General features: G+C 44.8%; 1 protein-coding gene across 4 annotated transcripts in view; it reads left to right on the top strand.

Moving 5' to 3' along the window:
- The window catches only part of TTLL5 (tubulin tyrosine ligase like 5), a 602590-nt gene that overhangs the window by 176481 nt on the left and 405533 nt on the right, over nt 1-20576 (top strand). For all 4 annotated transcript variants that reach the window (XM_033951293.1, XM_033951292.1, XM_033951290.1 and 1 more), the window contains one exon: nt 5979-6060. In XM_033951293.1, the coding sequence (XP_033807184.1) occupies nt 5979-6060 (82 nt within the window). The remainder of the gene's footprint in view (nt 1-5978; nt 6061-20576) is intronic.

The raw sequence follows: 20576 nt of genomic DNA, 5'->3' as shown, positions 1-20576 counted from the left end.
AGACGTGTGTGTTTTTTCAACGGCCGTTGAACTCACTTTTTGCCTTCCCGCTCGCGAATTTTTGTACTTTTTCTTTCTTTTTACCTTCTGGTTTCTTTTTTCTTTGATTTAAAAAAAAAAAAAAACTTCAATTTTTTTACCCTTTTTTTGACTTTGCCCCGGCGGGGCCTGTTGCCATTATACAGGCCTCGGGGTTTGATTTTGCGGAGGCTGTTTTCCCCTTCATGCCCCCGCAAGCCGGTTTTAAGAAGTGCCAGCGGTGTGCACGCCCGATCTCCCTCACTGACCCACACAATTGGTGTTTGCAGTGTTTGGGTCCGGAGCATCGGGCGGACTCCTGCACCCGCTGTGCCACTCTTAAAAAGCGGACGCTTAAAAATCGGCAAATCCAACAAAACCTTTTGTTCGGCACCGAGTCGACGATGGACTCCTCGGCATCGACAGCGGTACCATCAAAATCGGCACCGTCTACTTCGACGCCACCCGACCCCGCATCGGCGCCACTGGCGCCAGGTAAGCCGGCTAAGAAGCCTCCCTCTCACCCTCGAGTGTCCACCAGCCACAGTGGCGACACCGACCTTGCCGGCCTCGCGCCGACCCCGAAAGCGCTCCGCCCCGATTTCGGTGAGTGCCTCGTCATCGGCCTCCTCATCGCCGGGGCGTGGAGCGGCACCTAAGGAACCGAAGCAAAAGAAAGCGGTTCCGGTGCCACCCCTGGATGACCGTATTGCGGCCATCCTCCAAGTTCAACTACAGGAACAGCTGCAGCATCAACTCCAGCACCTGTTACCTACTATCCTGGCACCGCTCCTTTCGGTACCAGACCGGCCCGAGCCCCATACCGAGCCACCGGTATCCACCCCATCGGTACCAATTAACACCTCCATGCCGATTCTTTCAGCTGAGCAACTTCATGCCCATCCTGTGGTTCACTCCCATACCACTACGGATCCACCTCGGGACCGGGCAGGGCACCGTTCTTCCCGGGACCGAGATCGACGTCGGTCCTCTTCTCCCGGTACCGTTTCGGTGCGCTCTGGGAAGTCTTTATCCAAGACTCACCATACCGCACCTTTCACCCCGGTGTCTCGGCATGCACACCCAGAGGTCCGGGACCCAGACTTATGGGAAGAGTCCCCCCCCGGTACTGAGGAGGATCTCTCCTCATCTGATGAGGATCCCTCAGCACCCGATGCCACCTCCAAACCTGAGCAATCCTCCTTCTCAAAGTTCCTCAGGGAGATGTCTGCAGCTTTATCCCTCCCTCTGGAATCAGACTCCAAAAAATCTCAAGCCTTCCTGGAGGCTTTGGATTTTGAACAACCTCCTAAGGAGTTTCTTAAGCTACCCGTACACGACATCCTACGGGAGACCTTTTACAAGAATTGGGAGAACCCCTTACAGTACCTGGGGCCCCCCGCAAGCTGGATAACCTCTATCGAGTCATTCCAATTCCTGGGTTCGATAAGTCCCAATTGCCTCATGAGTCCCTTCTTGTTGAATCCACCTTAAAGAAGACTCAGGGCTCCAGTGTCTATGCCTCCACCCCTCCTGGCAGAGAGGGTAAAACCATGGACAAGTTTGGCAAGAGGCTCTATCAGAATGCCATGCTGGCCAACAGGGCGAACAATTATTCTTTCCATTTTTCATTTTACATGAAACACTTGGTTCAACAGCTGTCCGCCCTCCAAAAATATCTCCCGGAGAGAAAGGTTCCACTTTTTCAGCAACACACCTCTGGTCTCCTTCAGTTACGAAAATTTATGGTCCGCTCTATCTATGATTCATTCGAGCTCACCTCCCGTGCCTCTGCCATGGCCGTAGCCATGCGCCGCCTAGCCTGGCTGAGAGTCTCAGATTTGGACATTAACCACCAGGATCATCTGGCCAACGCCCCCTGTCTTGGGGACGAACTTTTCGGAGAGTCCCTGGATTCCACCACCCAGAAACTCTCTGCACATGAAACCAGATGGGACACCCTGATTAAACCCAAGAAAAAGGCTCCGCCTGCCCGTCCTTTCAGGCCTCAATCCTCCTACCAGCGTAGGTTCTCAGCCAGGCCACTCAATCCGCCTTCCCAACAATCTCGGCGGCCCCGGCAACACCAACACCAGGCACAGGCTCGTTCTCAGTCCAATCAACCCAACAAGCCTCCTGCTAAACCTTCTCAGCCCTTTTGACTCTTCTCTCCAGGGCATAGCCAGTCTTCCACCTTCGCTACCTCTTCCACAACCAATCGGGGGTCGTCTCCTCATATTCTTCAGCCGTTGGGAGGTCATCACATCGGACCAGTGGGTCCTCAACATCATCCACCACGGCTACTCTCTCAACTTCCAGACTCTTCCACCAGACAACCCTCCCGTAGAGTCTGCTTCTCACTCCTCCCAAACCCCCCTCCTCCTGAGGGAGGTTCAATCCCTCCTTCTTCTCAATGCCATCGAAGAAGTACCTCCGGAACAAAGGGGTCAGGGATTCTACTCCCGCTACTTCCTGGTACCCAAAAAGACGGGAGACCTCCGTCCCATTCTCGATCTCAGGGACCTCAACAAGTTTCTCGTCAAGGAGAAATTCAGAATGCTCTCCCTTGCCACGCTTTATCCTCTTCTTTCTCAACACGACTGGCTATGTTCCCTGGACCTCAAGGAGGCCTACACTCACATCCCAATCAATCCGAATTCACGCCGCTACCTGCGGTTCCAGGTACAACACCGCCACTATCAGTACAAAGTGCTACCCTTTGGCCTCGCTTCATCACCCAGGGTATTCACCAAGTGCCTTATTGTAGTAGCGGCCTTCCTCAGGTCTCACAATCTCCAGGTGTTCCCCTACTTGGACGATTGGTTGGTGAAAGCACCTACGTCTCAACTTGTGCTACAAGCTACTCATCACACCATCTCTCTCCTCCACCTCCTGGGGTTCGAGATCAACTACCCCAAGTCGCATCTGCTTCCCACCCAGCGACTTCAATTCATCGGAGCAGTTCTGGACACCACACTAATGAGGGCTTTTCTCCCCTCCGATCGTCAGCGGACCCTGCTCCATCTCTGTCGTCAGGTACTCATGCATCCCTCCATTCCTGCCCGACAGATGATGGTCCTCCTGGGTCACATGGCCTCGACAGTACATGTCCTTCCTCTAGCACGTCTCCACCTCAGAACACCTCAATGGACTCTCGCCAACCAATGGTCACAGACTACGGATCTTCTTTCTCATCCCATCTCAGTGACATCATCTCTTCAGCAATCTCTCCAATGGTGGTTGAACTCCTCAAATCTTTCCAGGGGTCTGCTCTTTCATCTACCCCCTCACTCCATGATCATCACCACGGATGCCTCCCCCTATGCATGGGGAGCTCACCTAGGAGATCTACGCACCCAGGGACTTTGGACCCCACAGGAGCGTCAACATCACATCAATTTCCTGGAACTCAGAGCCATGTTCTACGCCCTCAAGGCTTTCCAGCATCTTCTCTGCCCTCAGGTTCTTCTCCTGTGCACAGACAATCAAGTCGCCATGTACTACATAAACAAGCAAGGCGGCACCGGATCTCGCCTCCTTTGTTTGGAGGCTCTACGCATCTGGACCTGGGCCACGGCCCGCAATCTCTTCCTCAAGGCTGTCTATATCCAAGGCGAACAGAACTCCCTGGCCGACAATCTCAGCCGCATCCTTCAACCTCACGAGTGGATGCTGGACCCTCCAACACTCCACTCCATCTTTGCTCGCTGGGGCACTCCGAAGGTGGACCTCTTTGCAGCACCTCACAACCATCAGCTGCCCCAATTCTGTTCCAGACTCTTCTCTCCTCATCGTCTGGCCCCAGATGCATTCCTGCTCGACTGGAGAGATCGGTTCCTTTATGCCTTCCCTCCACTTCCTCTGATGTTGCGGACCTTGTCCAAACTCCGCAGGGAGAGGGCCACCATGATTCTCATCGCTCCTCGGTGGCCTCGACAACACTGGTTCTCCCTCCTGCTCCAACTCAGCTCCAGGGAGCCCATTCCTCTTCCTGTGTTTCCTACTCTGCTTACACAGCAGCATCAATCTCTACTACATCCCAATCTGTCTTCGCTCCACCTGTCAGCTTGGTTTCTCTCGGGCTGACCTCTCCTGAGAATCTATCTCAGCCTGTCCGTCTCATTTTGGACGCCTCCAGGAAACCGGCCACCCTCCAATGTTACCATCAGAAGTGGACCAGGTTCTCCTCTTGGTGTCTACGGCATCATCACGATCCCACCTCTTTAGCGGTGGAAACTGTACTGGAATATTTACTCTCGCTGTCCAATGCTGGCCTCAAATCTACCTCCATCAGAGTCCACCTCAGTGCCATCACTGCGTTTCACGAGCCTATCCTCGGAAAACCTCTCACGGCTCATCCACTGGTTTCCCGGTTCATGAGAGGTCTCTTCAATGTCAAACCACCTCTGAAACCTCCTCCTGTCGTCTGGGACCTGAATGTGGTTTTATCAGCACTCATGAAACCTCCGTTTGAGCCTCTTGCCACAACTTCGCTCAAATTTCTTACCTGGAAGGTGCTTTTCCTAATTGCCATCACCTCTGCCAGGAGGGTTAGTGAGCTGCATGCACTGGTCGCCGATCCACCATTCACTGTTTTTCACCATGACAAGGTGGTCCTGCGTACCCATCCCAAATTCCTTCCAAAGGTGGTCTCAGCTTTTCACCTCAACCAGTCCATTGTGTTGCCCGTCTTTTTCCCTAAACCCCATTCTCATCCTGGGGAACAGGCGCTGCACACGCTGGATTGTAAGCGTGCCCTTGCCTACTACCTTGACCGTACCAGGGCTCACCGCTCATCTCCTCAGCTCTTTTTGTCCTTCGACCCTAACCGTCTAGGTCGTCCTGTCTCCAAACGGACGCTTTCCAATTGGCTTGCTGCCTGTATTGCGTTCTGTTATGCTCGGGCCGGTCTCTCACTGGAAGGTGCTGTCACGGCCCACAGAGTCCGAGCTATGGCTGCTTCTGTGGCTTTCCTCCGTTCCACGCCCATCGAGGAAATCTGCAAGGCGGCCACTTGGTCCTCAGTTCACACGTTCACTACTCACTACTGTCTGGATGCCTTCTCCAGACGGGATGGGCACTTCGGCCAATCTGTGTTACAAAATTTATTTTCCTAATGGCCAACCATCCCTCCTCCCTCTCTGTTAGCTTGGAGGTCACCCATGCGTAAAGAATATGCTGCCTGCTTGTCCTGGGATAAAGCACAGTTACTTACCGTAACAGGTGTTATCCAGGGACAGCAGGCAGATATTCTTACGTCCCACCCTCCTCCCCGGGTTGGCTTCTTAGCTGGCTTATCCTAACTGGGGACCACGCACTCCTCCGTCGGGCGGGAAGGCACTCGCGCACGCGCGGTGCGGCCAACTAGAACTTTCTAGTTAAAAAGGTCCGTACCGAGGGCTACGTCGGTGACGTCACCCATGCGTAAAGAATATCTGCCTGCTGTCCCTGGATAACACCTGTTACGGTAAGTAACTGTGCTATACTGCTTCTTTATAACAACCAAATTAAATCTGGCTATTGATGAATAATTTTAAAACAGCAGCTGTTGTTTAAAACAAACGCCTAATGTGGAGTTTAAATATTGACCGGCAAGGGTTTACTTGTTTTGAAAAGATAGATAATATTTTAGTAATCAAGTTTTCTTCAAGTGAGCATTCGATACTAATCTGCAATTACTATAGAAGGGCTTCTACACCTATCTTGTGGTCCCACAGCCAATCAGAAAGATTTTGTGCAAAGATCTATTTAATGCATATTCAATATTTCCTTAAAACCCGACTGGCTGTGGGATCTCCAGGACAGATTTGAGATTCCCTGGGCTAGAGATGAGTTAGAATAATACAAAGCACAGATCTGTTTTATCTCTATCCTTCTGTAGGGGTTTGTTCCTAATTGTCTCCTCTCCTTATCTTTTGTTTCGCTTACACTGTTTTTATAGTGATGTGGTTGTTTTCCAGAGCTCTACGGTTTTGATGTGCTGATTGATGCTAACCTTAAGCCCTGGCTTTTGGAAGTCAATCTTTCTCCTTCTTTGGCATGGTAAGAAGTTCTTTTATAGACTTTGTCTCTATAATGGAGAAACAGAAAACTGTTATAATCCTCTGTACCATTTCTCCCTGTTATACGTGTGTACAAAAAAAATATGCAGTTAATAGGCCATATAAATTGCTAATTGGCCAGATATTATTTGTATAGTGGGCAATGTTAGCGAAGGAGCAAGGATAGGCCCAAAATTTATCTAGATAGCAATGTAAGTTACAACTCCACTTGGACTCTGCCCATATTGCACCCTAAAATGTGCCTAAATATGTACCCTCTTGTTACTGCACTTATTGTACTTGTACTCGCATAACTCCTGAGCTAAGTTTATAAAAACCCTTTTATCCCAGGACAAACAGCATATTTTCACATAAGGGTGATGTCATCCATGGAGTCCGGTACAGACAATGTTATACTGTCACTTTAAAATTTTTTGAAGTCTCGAGGCTGCCTGTACCATGCATGCGCCAGTCGGCGGTTCCTTCCTTCCCAACATCAACTTGAGAGACCATTAGTTCTCAGTTTTCTTTTTTCTTTTTTATAAAATCTTTATTCATTTTGCAACTTACAACAAGTGTATCATGAAATAACATTTGAACTTAAAAACATCACTTGATTTTCTATTAGTCATCTTAAATTAATAAAATTTATCCCTCTTCCTCCCTTCCCTATCATTTCATATACATTCACTTATATTATACAATATACTCTTTCCTATTAATCCACATTAATAAAGAATCAGAAATCCCCCCATCCCTACCCCTTCATTATCAATTATTTTATTATGGGAGAAATGTTATTTACTCATTACAATAATCTGCCAATGACCCCCAAACATCCTGAAATTTATTAAAATGTCCATTCTGTGTGGCTAATGTTCTTTCCATCTTATATGTATGGCACAAAGAATTCCACCAAAAACTGTAGTTTAATCTACTCCAATTCTTCCAATTAAATGTAATTTGATGAATGGCGACGCCAGTCATAATTAGCAAGAGCTTATTATTTTTTGATGATATTTGACTCTTTGCCCTCATTGACATGCCAAATAATATAGTATCATAGGTCAATGTCACCGGATTCTCTAATAAACAATTTATTTGGCCCCATATTGATTTCCAAAAAGCCAAAATTAATGGACAGTAGAATAATAAATGATCTAGAGTCCCTGCTTCAAGATGACAATACCAACATCTATTAGACTTAGAGCTATCTAATTTTTGTAAACGAACAGGGGTCCAAAATGCTCTATGTAACAGACCAAATTCGTGGCCATTGAGATGCAGAAATTTGATTCTTAATCTCAATGCTCCAAATATCCCTAAGTCCATTTTTAGGCTTTTTATTTACAAATCCATTTATCAGTTTATACCACTGTGCATCCTGGTGTCCCAGGAAGTCCACCTGAAAGCATAAGAATTCTAAACTATATTGTTTATTAAGAGTTTTCCATTCAGGGAACCCCGCCTGAATGGCCTGCTTCAGTTGCAACCATCTAAAACACTGTGATTTATTAAGACCAAATTTATGTTGTAACTGTGAAAAATCAAGCAGCTTACCATTAGATATAACATCTTCTAAAATACGTATACCCGCTATCATCCAATGCTTCCAGATAATCTTAAATCCGCCAATTTGAATCTTGGAGTTAAGCCATATAGTTTGATTTGTTGATTTATGTATTGGAATAGGTGTTAAATTATTCACGTATCTTAAAGTTTTCCATGTATCTATTAATATTTTGTTGTCTTTATATATTCTAGGCATCTTAATACTAAGAACATGGTTTAGTCGCAGAGGAAACATGAGTTGCCATTCCAATCATATCCAATCTGGAATATTTTCAATTGGCTCTAGGAGGACCCAATACATACCTAGGCGCAAAATATAGGATTGATGATACCTATAAAAATTAGGAAAATTTACCCCTCCCTCCACAATTGGCTTTTGTAAAGACACTAAAGCAATTCTAGCAATTTTACCCAGCCAAATAAATTTTGTTAAAATACTATTTAACTTTTTGTAAAAAGACCTCTGAAAGAAAACTGGTATCATACCCATTTGGTAACAAACCACAGGCAAGATCATCATTTTAACAGTTTGTATTCTTCCCCACCAAGATAAATGTAAAGAATTCCATTGCTCACACATTTCTGTTAACTTCTTTAATAAAAAATTTTCATTCACTTTCAATGTGTCTTCCAGCGTATTTTTTATCCAAATACCTAAATATTTTATTCCATATTTTAGAAAGGGGAATGAATCAAACAAACCTTTTGTACAATGCACATTAAGATCCCTCAAGTTCCCAGGATATATTCGAAATTAACCGTAAGTTGGCCAAAGTACACGAATGGTTGAATGTTAATCAACTTTCTTTAAGTATCAATAAATCCACATCTATGCTTTTCTCAGGGAAAGAAGGTGTACAACTCATTAACCCAATTATAATTGATAACAAACCCCTTAATCTCACTACCAATACTAAAATATTGGGTGTCATTATAGACAATAATCTTACTTTTCGATTACACATCAGTGCATTGGTTAAAAATTGTTTCTATAGAATAAGAATGATTCGTTCGTTAGTTCCAATTCTCAATTCATTTTCTCTCAATACTTTAATTCACTCACTAGTGATTTCAAAATTAGACTACTGCAATTCCTTATTAAAGGGGGCTTATCTTAAGGATATAAGGCGCCTCCAAATCATACAAAACACTGCTATAAAGGTAATTTCAGGTTCAAATAAATTCGATCATGTCACGCCTCTGCTTCAAAACGCTCATTGGTTGCCAATTTCATACAGGATGACATATAAAATAGCTCTTTTAGTCTTTAAGACAATTAAAAATAATACTCCTGCATTTATAGATAGGCTCCTGATTCCTTATAGTTCGTCAAGAGTTCTTAGATCTTCCTCACAAGCTACCCTATATGTTCCCTCATTAAAAATCATTGGTACTCGCCGTGACCTGATCTTTTCAGTTACTGCCCCATCTATTTGGAACTCACTCCCTCTATATTTACGGCTTGAACAAGACTTGAAAAAATTTAAGAATAGTTTAAAATGTCTTCTTTTTAAAGAAGCCTTCAACTAAAAGTTTAATTTTCCGATTAATTCCGAATTTCTTCTTCCTTCATTAAATTCAGATTATATTCCCCTTCTCTTTAGATTTTCTAGTTCTCAAATTTTTTTTTTTTTTTCTTCTCTTCATACCTTCCCTATGTACTAACCCAACCTGCTTATTTATTTATTTTTTTTATAAATTGTATTTTTTTTCTTTCTTCCCCCTTTCCTATTGTTTCATGTGGATTGTTTACCCCAGTTTGTTTTTATTTTTAATTTAAAGTAGTTAATTTCAATTACAATGTATTTGTGATTTTAGAAATTTAATTTTATTTCTTTGTAAAACGCTTTGTATTCTGAAAAGCGTTTAATCAAATAATATAATAAACTTGAAACTTGAATATATTTTTAAAACTCTAAACCATATTTTTCTTTATCCTAGGACAAGCAGGCAGCATATTCTTGACATGTGGGTGACGTCATCCACGGAGCCCCATCGCGGACAGCTTTTCAAGCAAACTTGATTGAAGATCTCAAAGTTTGCTAGTGCTGCCCACGCATGCGTGTGCCTTCCCGCTCCACTAGAGGGCGCATCCCCTCCTCGTGGTCTTCAGTTCTTAGTTTTCCGCGGAGCCAGAAAGCCCTGTCTCTCTTCTCTGCGTGTTTCTAAGTGCCTTTCTAGCACCACGGCTTCTTTGTTTTTATCGGGAGTCGCTGTGCACTTTGTTAACTTTTTTTTTTCTACTTGCTCGTGTATTTTTTATTTGTTATTCTTGTCTCGGTGACCAGGGGCTCCCGGTTTGCTGTGGCTGCGGTCATTGGACTAACTTATGTCCCGGCCCCTTACTGGGTTTAAAAAGTGCTCCCAGTGCGGTCGAGTTATTTCGAATAACCGCACTGCTGGTGTATTTTGTGTCTGGGTGCTGATCACCCGACGGACTCCTGTCCCCGTTGTGCCACGCTTCAACCTAGGGCTCTTCGGCGGCGCAGGGCCAGGATTGCAGAGCTTTTCACCATGGAGGCTGCTTTTGCTTCGACCCCAGACTCGACCTCGGTCTCGACGTCAGTCTCGAAGACCTCGGCCCCGGGAAGGTCTCCCTCGACCTTGAAGGCCTCGGGGGCCTCAACCTCGAAGACCTCTGCTCCGGGTAAGTCTCCTCTTCCTTCTTCAGGTTCAGGTCAGCTACCGAAGAAGCCTTCCTTGGAGTCTCTGGCCATCCAGGTGGTGAGTGTAGTCCCGCCGGCCTCGACGAGACCACCCTCCAAGCCTTCCAAGTGTGCTTCCACCATACGGGAATACTCTGACTCGAGGTCGCCCTCGGTGGAATGCACTGCTGAACCAGCCTGGCCTTCCATGGTCACGGTGCCGATGTTCGAGGAGGTGCTGAAGGCGATCATCTTCTTGGAGCTCTCCTCCGCTTTGGCTCAGCTCGCTCCGACCTCGACCTCGTGCGTTGTGGACCAGCCTGAGCGTCGCGTCGAGGCTTCCAGGGGAAAAGTACGTCGGTCTCGGCGTCTGTCCTCATCTGACTCCTTGCCTCTTCCATCGAGGCATACCTTGCCCTCGGGCTGGCCTCGGTCAAAGCATTGGTCAAGGCGTATGGCAAAGCGGCCCTGGGACTCTCCCCCGAGGCAGGGTAGGTCCCCGGGTCCTCACACTACCGGATCTATCAAAACCTCGGACCTCACCTTGTCTAATCAGAGTCTGCTGAGGTCGCCTGTCTGGATGGGTACCCCACTTCATGAGGGGCCGGCCTCGGGGGTTCCTACCTCTTTTTCTCGAAGTTTGTCCTCGGGCCGGGGTTCTCCGGGGCAACGTCATCGGGGCTCGGCTGCCCGGACCCCAGGATCCTCCCCTCTAGGAACGTCTAAGCACAGGCTCTCGTCGACTCCCCCCGTTCTTTTAGCGGGGCGTCCTCGGTGTCCATGCTTGTGGATACGGATGTGCAGGTGCAGTATTCCAGGGAGGCTTCCCCCTCCTTTTTGGCTGCCTTGCGGTCTCGTTCCACCACTCCCCTCGAGGGACATTCTGAGAGCAGACCCTCTTCCTTTACTAGGTTTGTTCAGAATATGGGCAAGGCCTTAAACTTAGACCTCCAGTCGGATTCCAAGTATACCAAAGAGTTTTGGGAGGAGATGGAGCTCCCCTACCCTCCTAGGGAGTCCTTGCGGCTACCCCTGAATCCGGTGTTGCAGCAGACTTTCTGTCGTAATCTGGAGACTCCCTACGCTATCCCAGCCATTCCGTCCAAAATGGAGTCTCGGTACCGGATGGTGCCCTGTAAAGGATTTGAGAAGGCGCAGTGGCCTTAGCGAAATTTGGCACTATATGAATTTTAGAATCTTGACATTTCAAATTTTATTTTCTTTTGCAAGCCGAATAATTTCCATGACTTGCTGATACCTTAAGAGTTTAAAAATAAGTGGACATGGCCCCAGTTGTTTACCTGTTCTCTTTGTAGGGATCCTGTGAGCCCTCTCAATCTGTAACGGAAACTTTGTCGTGAGAGGCAGGATCTTCGGGAGAAAGTTTTCTAAAAAGGAGATCGTATCATTTTTTTTCAACTCCCTCCGGGAGCCCAATTATTCTTAAATTGTTCCTTTTTCCCCTGTTAATACACTCTTCAAGCTCTCTTGAAAGACTGTCTACTTTCTCCTATATGATTTGCATAACCGTATTTCAGATTCATTTGCTGCCGTTCTCTTTTCCATCTGATCTAATTTAATGTCAATCTTTTCCATACGTATGGTGAGGCTTGAAACTTCATCCTTAACTCCAGCAATTTTTGAGCGAAAATGTCACCACTATCCTCTTTGGGCAATGGCACTTTCGAAGGAGTCGCCGGTTCTGTCTTTTTGCACTTCCCGATCCTGTACCGGCCACTTCATTCTTCGCCTGTTTACTCAATGCCAAACTCGCGGAGATGGTGCAGAAACGGGGTTTTTAAATTTTAGTCCTAGTAGTTTGCCGGTCCAGAAAATAATTATTTTGTTTCTGCTGGTCCACGGGTGTAAAAAGGTTGAAAAACACTGTTCTAGGCCATATGGCTTCAACTGTTTATGTAACTCCTTTTGCCCCTCTGCATCTTAGAAATCCTCAGTTGCTATTTTTGACCCAATGGTCTCAAGCCACCAAAGCCTTTTCTTGCCATCTTCAAGTGACATTGCAACATCGCTGCTCTCTCCAGAGGTGGCTTTCACCCACAAATTTGTCCAGAGGTCTCCTTTTTCACATTCCATTGCATCAAAAATGATTAACAATGGATGATTTTATGCTCGGATGGGGTGCTCACCTCAATGGCCTACATTCTCAGGTCAACTGGAAAACTCATGAAAAATCTCTTCATATCAATCTCCTTGAGTTCTGAGCAATTCGCAGAGCTGTCCACACATTCCTAGATTGCCTCCTCAATCAAGTTGTATTAATTCAAACAGACAATCATGTAACTATGTATTACATCAACAAACAAGAAGAGGATCTCTCCCTCTGTGCCAGGGAGCAATAAAAATCTGGTCCTGGGCAATTCCTCACCCACTCCCTCCTGCCTCAGCCACCCACACCCATACCTTATGTAAAGAAGACAGCAAGAGGGTTGCCCAGTTCCTCCTGCCCGCAGGTCCGCCTCTCCAAAATGGTGGGCCTTCCCCTTCCTGGAACATCCTAGAAATGTAGAAACATGATGGCAGATTTATTTTATTTATTTATTTAAAAATTTATATACCACATAAATACTATGGAGTTTACAAAATTCCGGCTTTTATTTATAAATCATTAATCCCTTACACAACGAACAGAACACTAAGATCTACCGAACAACATTTACTAACAATCCCATCCCTTAAAATCATAAACACAAGACGCCAATATATTTTTTCTGTTACTGCACCCCAAACCTGGAATTCTTTACCCTACCACTTGAGACAAGAAATCAATTTAGAGAAATTCAAAAGTAACCTGAAAACCTTTCTATTTAATGATGCCTTCATAAATCAACAATAATTTCGTTATAAAATAATTTCAAGACTCTGCTTCACCCCTTCCTCATGTACATTCCCTAAATGTAATCCCCATCTTTATTTTTATATTGTAACTTCTTGCCCATCTCTTTCCTATATGTTTCTAGTATTGTCAAATTTGTCATAAGTTCAGTCAACAATCTTCAATGTATTGCTTTTTAAATTGTAATTTTTATTATGTACATCGCTTTGAATTAAGATAAAGCGATTAATCAAAACTGAATAAACTTGAAACTTGAAATTTAAAAATACTAAAACATGTTTTGACAGAAAAAAAACAATAAAACATTAACAGTTGCATTATTAAGATGGAAAGACAAATCCCATAAAAACATTTACAGGACGGTGAGGCTTCAGCAGCAAATAGCATTAGCACATGAAGGCATTAACAAATAATTGTGTTTTTAAACATTTTCTTAAAATTCAGTCTCCCATCACAAAATCGCAGAATACCAGGTAGCGTATTCCAAAGCTTGGCACCAACTAGTCTGCCCATCCACAGTAACCATTATCTCTTTCTCGCTGAGAGATTCCACGTGCCTATCCCATGCCTTCTTGAATTCAGACACAGTCTCTGTCTCCACCACTTCTTCCGGGAGACTGTTCCATGCATCTACCACCCTTTCTGTAAAAATGTATTTCCTTGATTACTCCTGAGCCTATCACCTCTTAACTTCATCCTATTTGTTCTCATTCCAGTGCTTTCCTTCAATTGAAAGAGACTTGACTCATGCGCATTTATGCCACATAGGTATTTAAACGTCTATCATATATCCCCTCTCCCGCCTTTCCTCTAAAGTAGGGGCGCCCAATACGTCGATCTTGATCGACCGGTAGATCAGGAAGGCAACACGAGTTGATCGCGGAGCCCATCTTGGGCTCCATGATAGACTTGTGTTGCTGTCCTGATCTACCGGGCCGATCATCCTTCCTCTCCCCGACGTCCCCCACCGCCGCCCCAAGCTCTCCCTGCAGAAGTGTCGGACCGACCAGCAATCCTCTCCCCGACGTCAATTCTGACATCGGAGAGGAAGTTCTGGGCCAGCCAATCGCTGCCTGTCTGGCCTGAACTTCCTCTCCGATGTCAGAACTGACGTCGGGGAGCGGAATGCTGGTCAGCGCGATGCTTCTGCAGGGAGAGTTTGAGGCAGCGGTAGCTTTGAGGCCTGTTCCCCGATGGCGGTGGTGGCAAACCTAGTGGCTTGGGGGAGGGCAGGGAGAAAGAAAGAAAGAAAAAGTTGGAGGGAATGAGGTCTGGAGGAGAGGAAACATACAGGAGGCTGAAAGAAGGGAAGAAATAGTGCAACCAGAGACTCATGAAATCACCAGACACCAAAGGTAGGAAAAATGATTTTATTTTCAATTTAGTGATCAAAATGTGTCCGTTGTGAGAATTTATATCTGCTGTCTATATTTTGCACTAGGGCTCCCTTTTACTAAACCACAATAGCGGTTTTTAGTACAGGGAGCCTATGAGCGTCGAGAGCAGCGCAGGGCATTCAGCGCAGCTCCCTGCGCTAAAAACTGCTATCGCGGTTTAGTAAAATGGGAGGGGGTATATTTGTATGGTTGTTACTGAGGTGACATTGCATAGAATCAACTGCCTTGACCTCTCTGAAACCCCCCCCCCCGGCATATGAATGATAATTAACATTTTCTCTGCCTTTCAGTGTGCTTTATGTGTTTTGTTTTGTTTTTTAATTTTATTGTTGGTAGATCTTTTTGACTTGGTCATTTTAAAAGTAGCTCGCAAGCCCAAGAAGTGTGTGCACCCCTGCTCTAAAGTATACATATTGAGATCTTTAAGTCTATCCCCATACATCTTAAGACAAAGACCACACACCATTTTAGTAGGCTTCCTCTGAACAGACTCCATCCTTTTTATATCTTTTCAAAGATGCAATCTCCATAATTATACACAATATTCTAAATGAGGTCTCACCAGAATCTTGTACAGGGAATCAATACCTCCTTTTTCTACTGGCCATACCTCTTCCTATGCATCATAGCATTCTCTAGCTTTCATGCCATCACCTTTTCAACCTGTTTAGCCACCTTAAAATCATCACATACAATCACACCCAAGTCCCACTCTTCCATCGTGCACATAAGTTTTTCACCCCCTAAACTGTACCTTTCCTTTGGGTTTTTTTCAGCCCAAATGCATGCCCTTGCATTTCTTAGCATTAAATTTTAGCTGTAAAATTTCAGACCACTTTTCAAGCTTCACTAAGTCTTTCTTCATGTTATTAACACCATCCGGGGTGTTTACTCTATTGAAGATTTTGGTATCATCCGCAAAGAGTCAAATCTTACCTGACAGCCCTTCAGCAATATCCCTTATAAAAATGTTAAAAAGAACAGGCCCAAGACAGAACATAGAAACATAGAAATAGACGGCAGATAAGGGCCACGGCCCATCCAGTCTGCCCACCGCAATGACCCTTCCCCACCTAACTCAGTGAATAGATCCCACGTATCTATCCCATTTGGCCTTAAAATCAGGCACACTGCTGGCCTCAGTGACCTGAAGTGGAAGATTATTCCAGCGGTCAACCACTCTCTCAGTGAAAAAGAATTTCCTGGTGTCACTGTGCAGTTTCCCTCCCCTGATTTTCCATGGGTGCCCCCTGGTTGCCGTGGGACCCTTGAGAAGGAAGATATCTTCTTCCACTTCGATGCGACCTGTGAGATACTATCTTCTCTTGCCTCTCTAAATACAGGTCCGTGTCCCTGGTGTGTGGCCATCTCTCCAGCCGTGATAGGTCCGTGTCCTCTGTGCACTCCATCTTCCCTCATCCTGGCGTTGGCTTGCACCGCATTCATCTTCTTGTGGGATCGCTTCGCTGATTCCAGATCTCGCTGCTGTCACACATTTCTTCCTTGTGGCTGTTCTCCGGGTGATCCTCACTCCCTGTAGGTGTATCTCGGCAGTTCCACTGTTGATGGTGATTTTCCATGGCCTCCCTGTATGCCTCCTCGAAGAATTTCTCCAGCTTCCAGATTTCATCCTCAATGGTTTCCTCTGTTTTGACATTCTCTGCATCTCTGTCCTCCTCCTCCACTTCTCGAAGTGCTTCTAGTTCCAGTATTCTGCCCTCTAGGAGTCTAACTCGTTTCTTCAGGCTCTCCAGTTCTTCGCATCAAATGCATACATAAGACCACCTCCCAGAGGAGAGGTAGTCATACATATGGCAGACAGTGCAGAAAACTGGGTAGCTCATCTTCCTCCTTCTGTCTGCTGCTTCCTTAGCTGCTGGTGCCCTCTCTGCCTGCTGCTCGTGCAGCGACTCGCCCCTTCTGAAGGCCCTTCGCAAAGGCACTCTCGATTCACGCTGAATGGCTGAGCGCTGTTGGCTCCTCCCCTTTTAAGGGGGAGTTCCGGAGATATAGGGTTTGATCCTTCTCAGTTGACGAAAGTAGTAGAAGGAAGTGGAGACCACCTTCGAGATGTGGGTGGATAGGGATAGGTGGCTGTCCAATGTCACTCCAAGGCTGCGTACCTGGTCTGCTGCTGTTAGGGTGGTGGATTCCCATGATAGTGTTTGGTGGGTGTATTTGGTATTTTTCTTTCGGATCCATAAGAGTTCAGCTGCTGCTTGTTATTTGTCATTCAGTTTTTCATGTCTGAAAGGGAAAGTTGGAGGTTGGGAATTTGGATGATCGCCAGTATATCCAACTCATCTTCTTTCATCACTGCTTCTAGATCCAGAATCTTGCTTCTCATATTTCGAGCATTAGTATATATTGCTTTCCAGACATTGCCCCCTTTTCTAATCCGTTTAGAGGTATTCAGTGATTTACTTAACTGAGGACTTATACTCTCCTGGTGGCTTTGATCACCCTGTCCCATCACTTCTAGTTTAAAGCCCTCTTCAATAGATTAGGCAGCCTGCCACTGAAGATACTTCTTCCCTTCGTTGATAGATGCATACCATCCCTGCTCAGCAGGCCTTGGAAAATCATCCTGACATGCATGGGGAGGAGCCTAAGGCCCTGTTTGGTTGAAACTCCTAATGCTGTTCCCATGGGAGTGGCCTTAAGCATCTGAGACAATCAGGGTCCTAGGCTCTTCCCAGTGTACCCCAGGATATACCAGGCAGGGGTCTAAGGCATTGATTGGCTCAGAGCCTGGGAGGGGCTTTCAGCATCTGAGCCAATCAGAGTCTTAGACTCCCTGCTCAGTGCATCCTGGGATATACTGGGAGGAGCCTAAGGCCCTGATTGACTCAGTTCAAGGTTACTCCCATGGGAGAGGCCTCAGGTGTTTAAACCAATCAGGGCCTTAGAGCCCTGACCATTTATCTCAGGATGCACTAGGAAGGGGAAGGCCCACCATTTTGGAGAGGTGGACTTGCGGGCAGGAAGGACTGGGCATCCCTCCTGCTGTCGTCTTCAGATAAGGTATGGGAGCAAGTTGGGGTGTGTAGGGGAGCTGTGGGTGGGGGATGGGGAGGATGGCTGAAGCAGGAGTGAGTGGGCATCTCCTACCATTTTTTTTTTTTTTTTTTAAAGTATGGAGGGTTGTGGCATGGTGGGCTCAGTTCCTTCGGGGGCAGGAGAGGAGGAAGTGGGCTTCCCTTCTGCTGATATTTTTTTTTTTAAGTACAAGGGGTGGAAAATGGGAGGGGAGTCATGGCATGGAGGTTCACAGCATCGGGGGTCATTTCTTTGAGGGGCCACCCAGTGGCAGGAGGAGGGAGTGGGCATCCCTCATGCCAATTATTTTTCAAAGTTTGAGGAAGGGGAGGGGGGTTTATGGCATTGGGGTTCAGTTTCACAGGAGGGGTGGACATTCCTCTTGCCACTCTGTAATTTAAAGGTGGAGGATTTGAATGGCCGAGGTAGGAGGGCGTGGACATTCCTCTTGTCTTTTTTTGATGGTGGGGGGAAGTGGCATCATGGCAATATGGCAATATGGCTCTTCTCAAAAATCTAATCACCTCCCGTTCTCTAGTACTCTGTCCCTCTCTATCTTCTCAGTCCCTCTCCTATATCCCTTCTTTGTAGTTCCTTCCTCTCCACCTCTGTAAACCGTGCCGAGCTCTGCGCATGCGGAGATGGTGCGGTATACAAACCTAAGGTTTAGTTTAGTTTAGTTTAGTTTAGTAATTTCGGGTCATTTGTAGAGTTGCTAAATTTAGTGCCTACTTAAGCGATATTAGGTCATCGATCAGGGTGCTCATTTTAATATTAATGACCTCATAATACTAATGAGGTCGTTTGCTTGGCAGGATTGAAGGTTGCAGCGGATGCTCGGAAAAGCTTGCAGTGAGCTATTTAGTACATCAGTTAGATTGGCAAAATAACATTGTAGCTAAACCAGTTCAACTGGTTTAGCGGTGATCATGAGACACACGGTGACCTTAGTTCATCCCTATATGTGTTCCCTCCAATACCTCTCCTTGGGAAAACTCTATTCAAACTTCTACAAGAACAGGCCACTATGATACTCATAGCACCTCAGTAGCTCTAGCAACTGTGGTTTTCTCTCTTTTTTTCAACTCAATGTCCAAGAACCCATCACACTTCAAATCTTTCCAGCCTTGCTGACACAGAACGAAGGATCTCTTCTCCATCTCAATCTGTGTTTGCTAGCTCCCAATGAGTAGAGGCTTTTACTTTTTCTGCTACTGTGTCAGCCATTCTTGAAGCTTCCAGAAAACCTTCCACCCAGTGTTGTTATTGCTTTAAGTGGACTTGTTTGAATCTCTAGTGTACTCAACAATCACTATAACTGGACACATGTCCTATACCTTCAGTGCTGTATTATTTCCTCCATGTGTCAAATTCTGGCCTTAAAACAAGTTCAGTCAGAGTTCATCTCAGTGCTATTAGCACTTTTCACATACCTCTTGATAAACACCCATTATCGGCACACCCATTTTTTCCCGATTCATGAAAGGTCTTCTGCTTACTAAACTATCAATTAAGCCGTCTCCAGTTGCTTGGGATCTTAATGTCATACTTTCAACTTTGATGAAGCCTTCCTTTGAACCATTATTTTCATCTATGAAATACCTCACTTGGAAAGTAGCATTTTTATTCTTTTTTTTTTTTTTTCCAAACCTTTATTTATTTTAATACATACATCAAGTGTACATTAAATACAAACTATCATAATACATTATCACTTGAAAATTCCATCACAATGTGTATCTAAAAGCTTTATATCCCACCCCCTCCCATAACCATACACAAATAATAAAATTCATATGTATATTAAACATTTAAAAATATGCAATATATATATGCAATTCTCCCTAATTCCCCCACCCCTCCCTTCCTTCAATTATCACATAAGGAAAAAGAATAATAAATTAACATTAATCATTATAATATTTTATTATTGGCCCCCACACATCCTGAAATCTATTAAAATAACCATTTTGTACTGCAATTAACCTTTCCATTTTGTACACATGACACACTGAGTTCCACCAGAAGCTGTAATTTAGTCTAGAACAATTCTTCCAATTAAGTGTTATTTGTTGTATCCCCACACCTGTAAGGATCATCAGAAGCTTATTATTTGCTGCAGATATTTGGCTTTTAGATCTCATACACATTCCAAATAGAACTGTATCATATGACAATGCCACATGATTTTCCATTAAAAGATTAACTTGATCCCAGATTGGTAACCAAAATGCCTGAATACATGGACAATAAAATAAAAGATGATCTAACGTTCCAATTTCAATTTTACAATGCCAGCACCTATTAGACTTAGAGCAATCTAATTTTTGTAATCTAATAGGGATCCAGAATGCTCTATGCAACAAGAAAAACCATGTTTGCCTAATAGATGCCAACATCGTACCTTTAATTCTCCAAGACCAAATACGTGGCCATTGAGATGCATTAATCTGGTGCTTAATCTCAATGCTCCAAATATCTCTTAATCCATTTTTAGGTTTCTTATTCAAATAATTAGATAAAATTTTATACCACTTTGCGGCCTGGTGTCCCAGAAAATCTGCCTGGAAACAGGAATTCTAAGCTATAATGATTATTTAAAGATTTCCAATCAGGGAATCCTACCTGAATAGCTGCTTCAACTGCAACCATTTATATAACTTTGTTTTTTATTTAGACCATATTTATGTTGCAATTGTGAAAAATCAAACTTCATTTAAGGATCTTATATCTGCTTTAATCCAATCTTTCCAGACAACGTTAAACCCGCCTATTTGTATCTTGGAGTTTACCCAAATAGATTGATGTGTAGATTTTCCAATAGACTCAGGAGTTAATTTGTCTACAAATCTTAATGTTTTCCAAGTATCCATTAATACTCTATTGTCCTTACGTACTCTAGGCATCTTTATACTGAGCAGAAGATCAAGTCTAAGTGGGAATATAAGCGACCTCTCAACCCATAACCAGTCTGGCAGTTGTTCCAAAAGCTCTGGGAGGACCCAATACA

Source organism: Geotrypetes seraphini, chromosome 7, assembly GCF_902459505.1.
Source record: "Geotrypetes seraphini chromosome 7, aGeoSer1.1, whole genome shotgun sequence".
NCBI lineage: Eukaryota > Metazoa > Chordata > Amphibia > Gymnophiona > Dermophiidae > Geotrypetes > Geotrypetes seraphini.
Note: the sequence above shows the minus strand (reverse complement) of the source record. Positions and strands in the feature narration are given on the sequence as shown.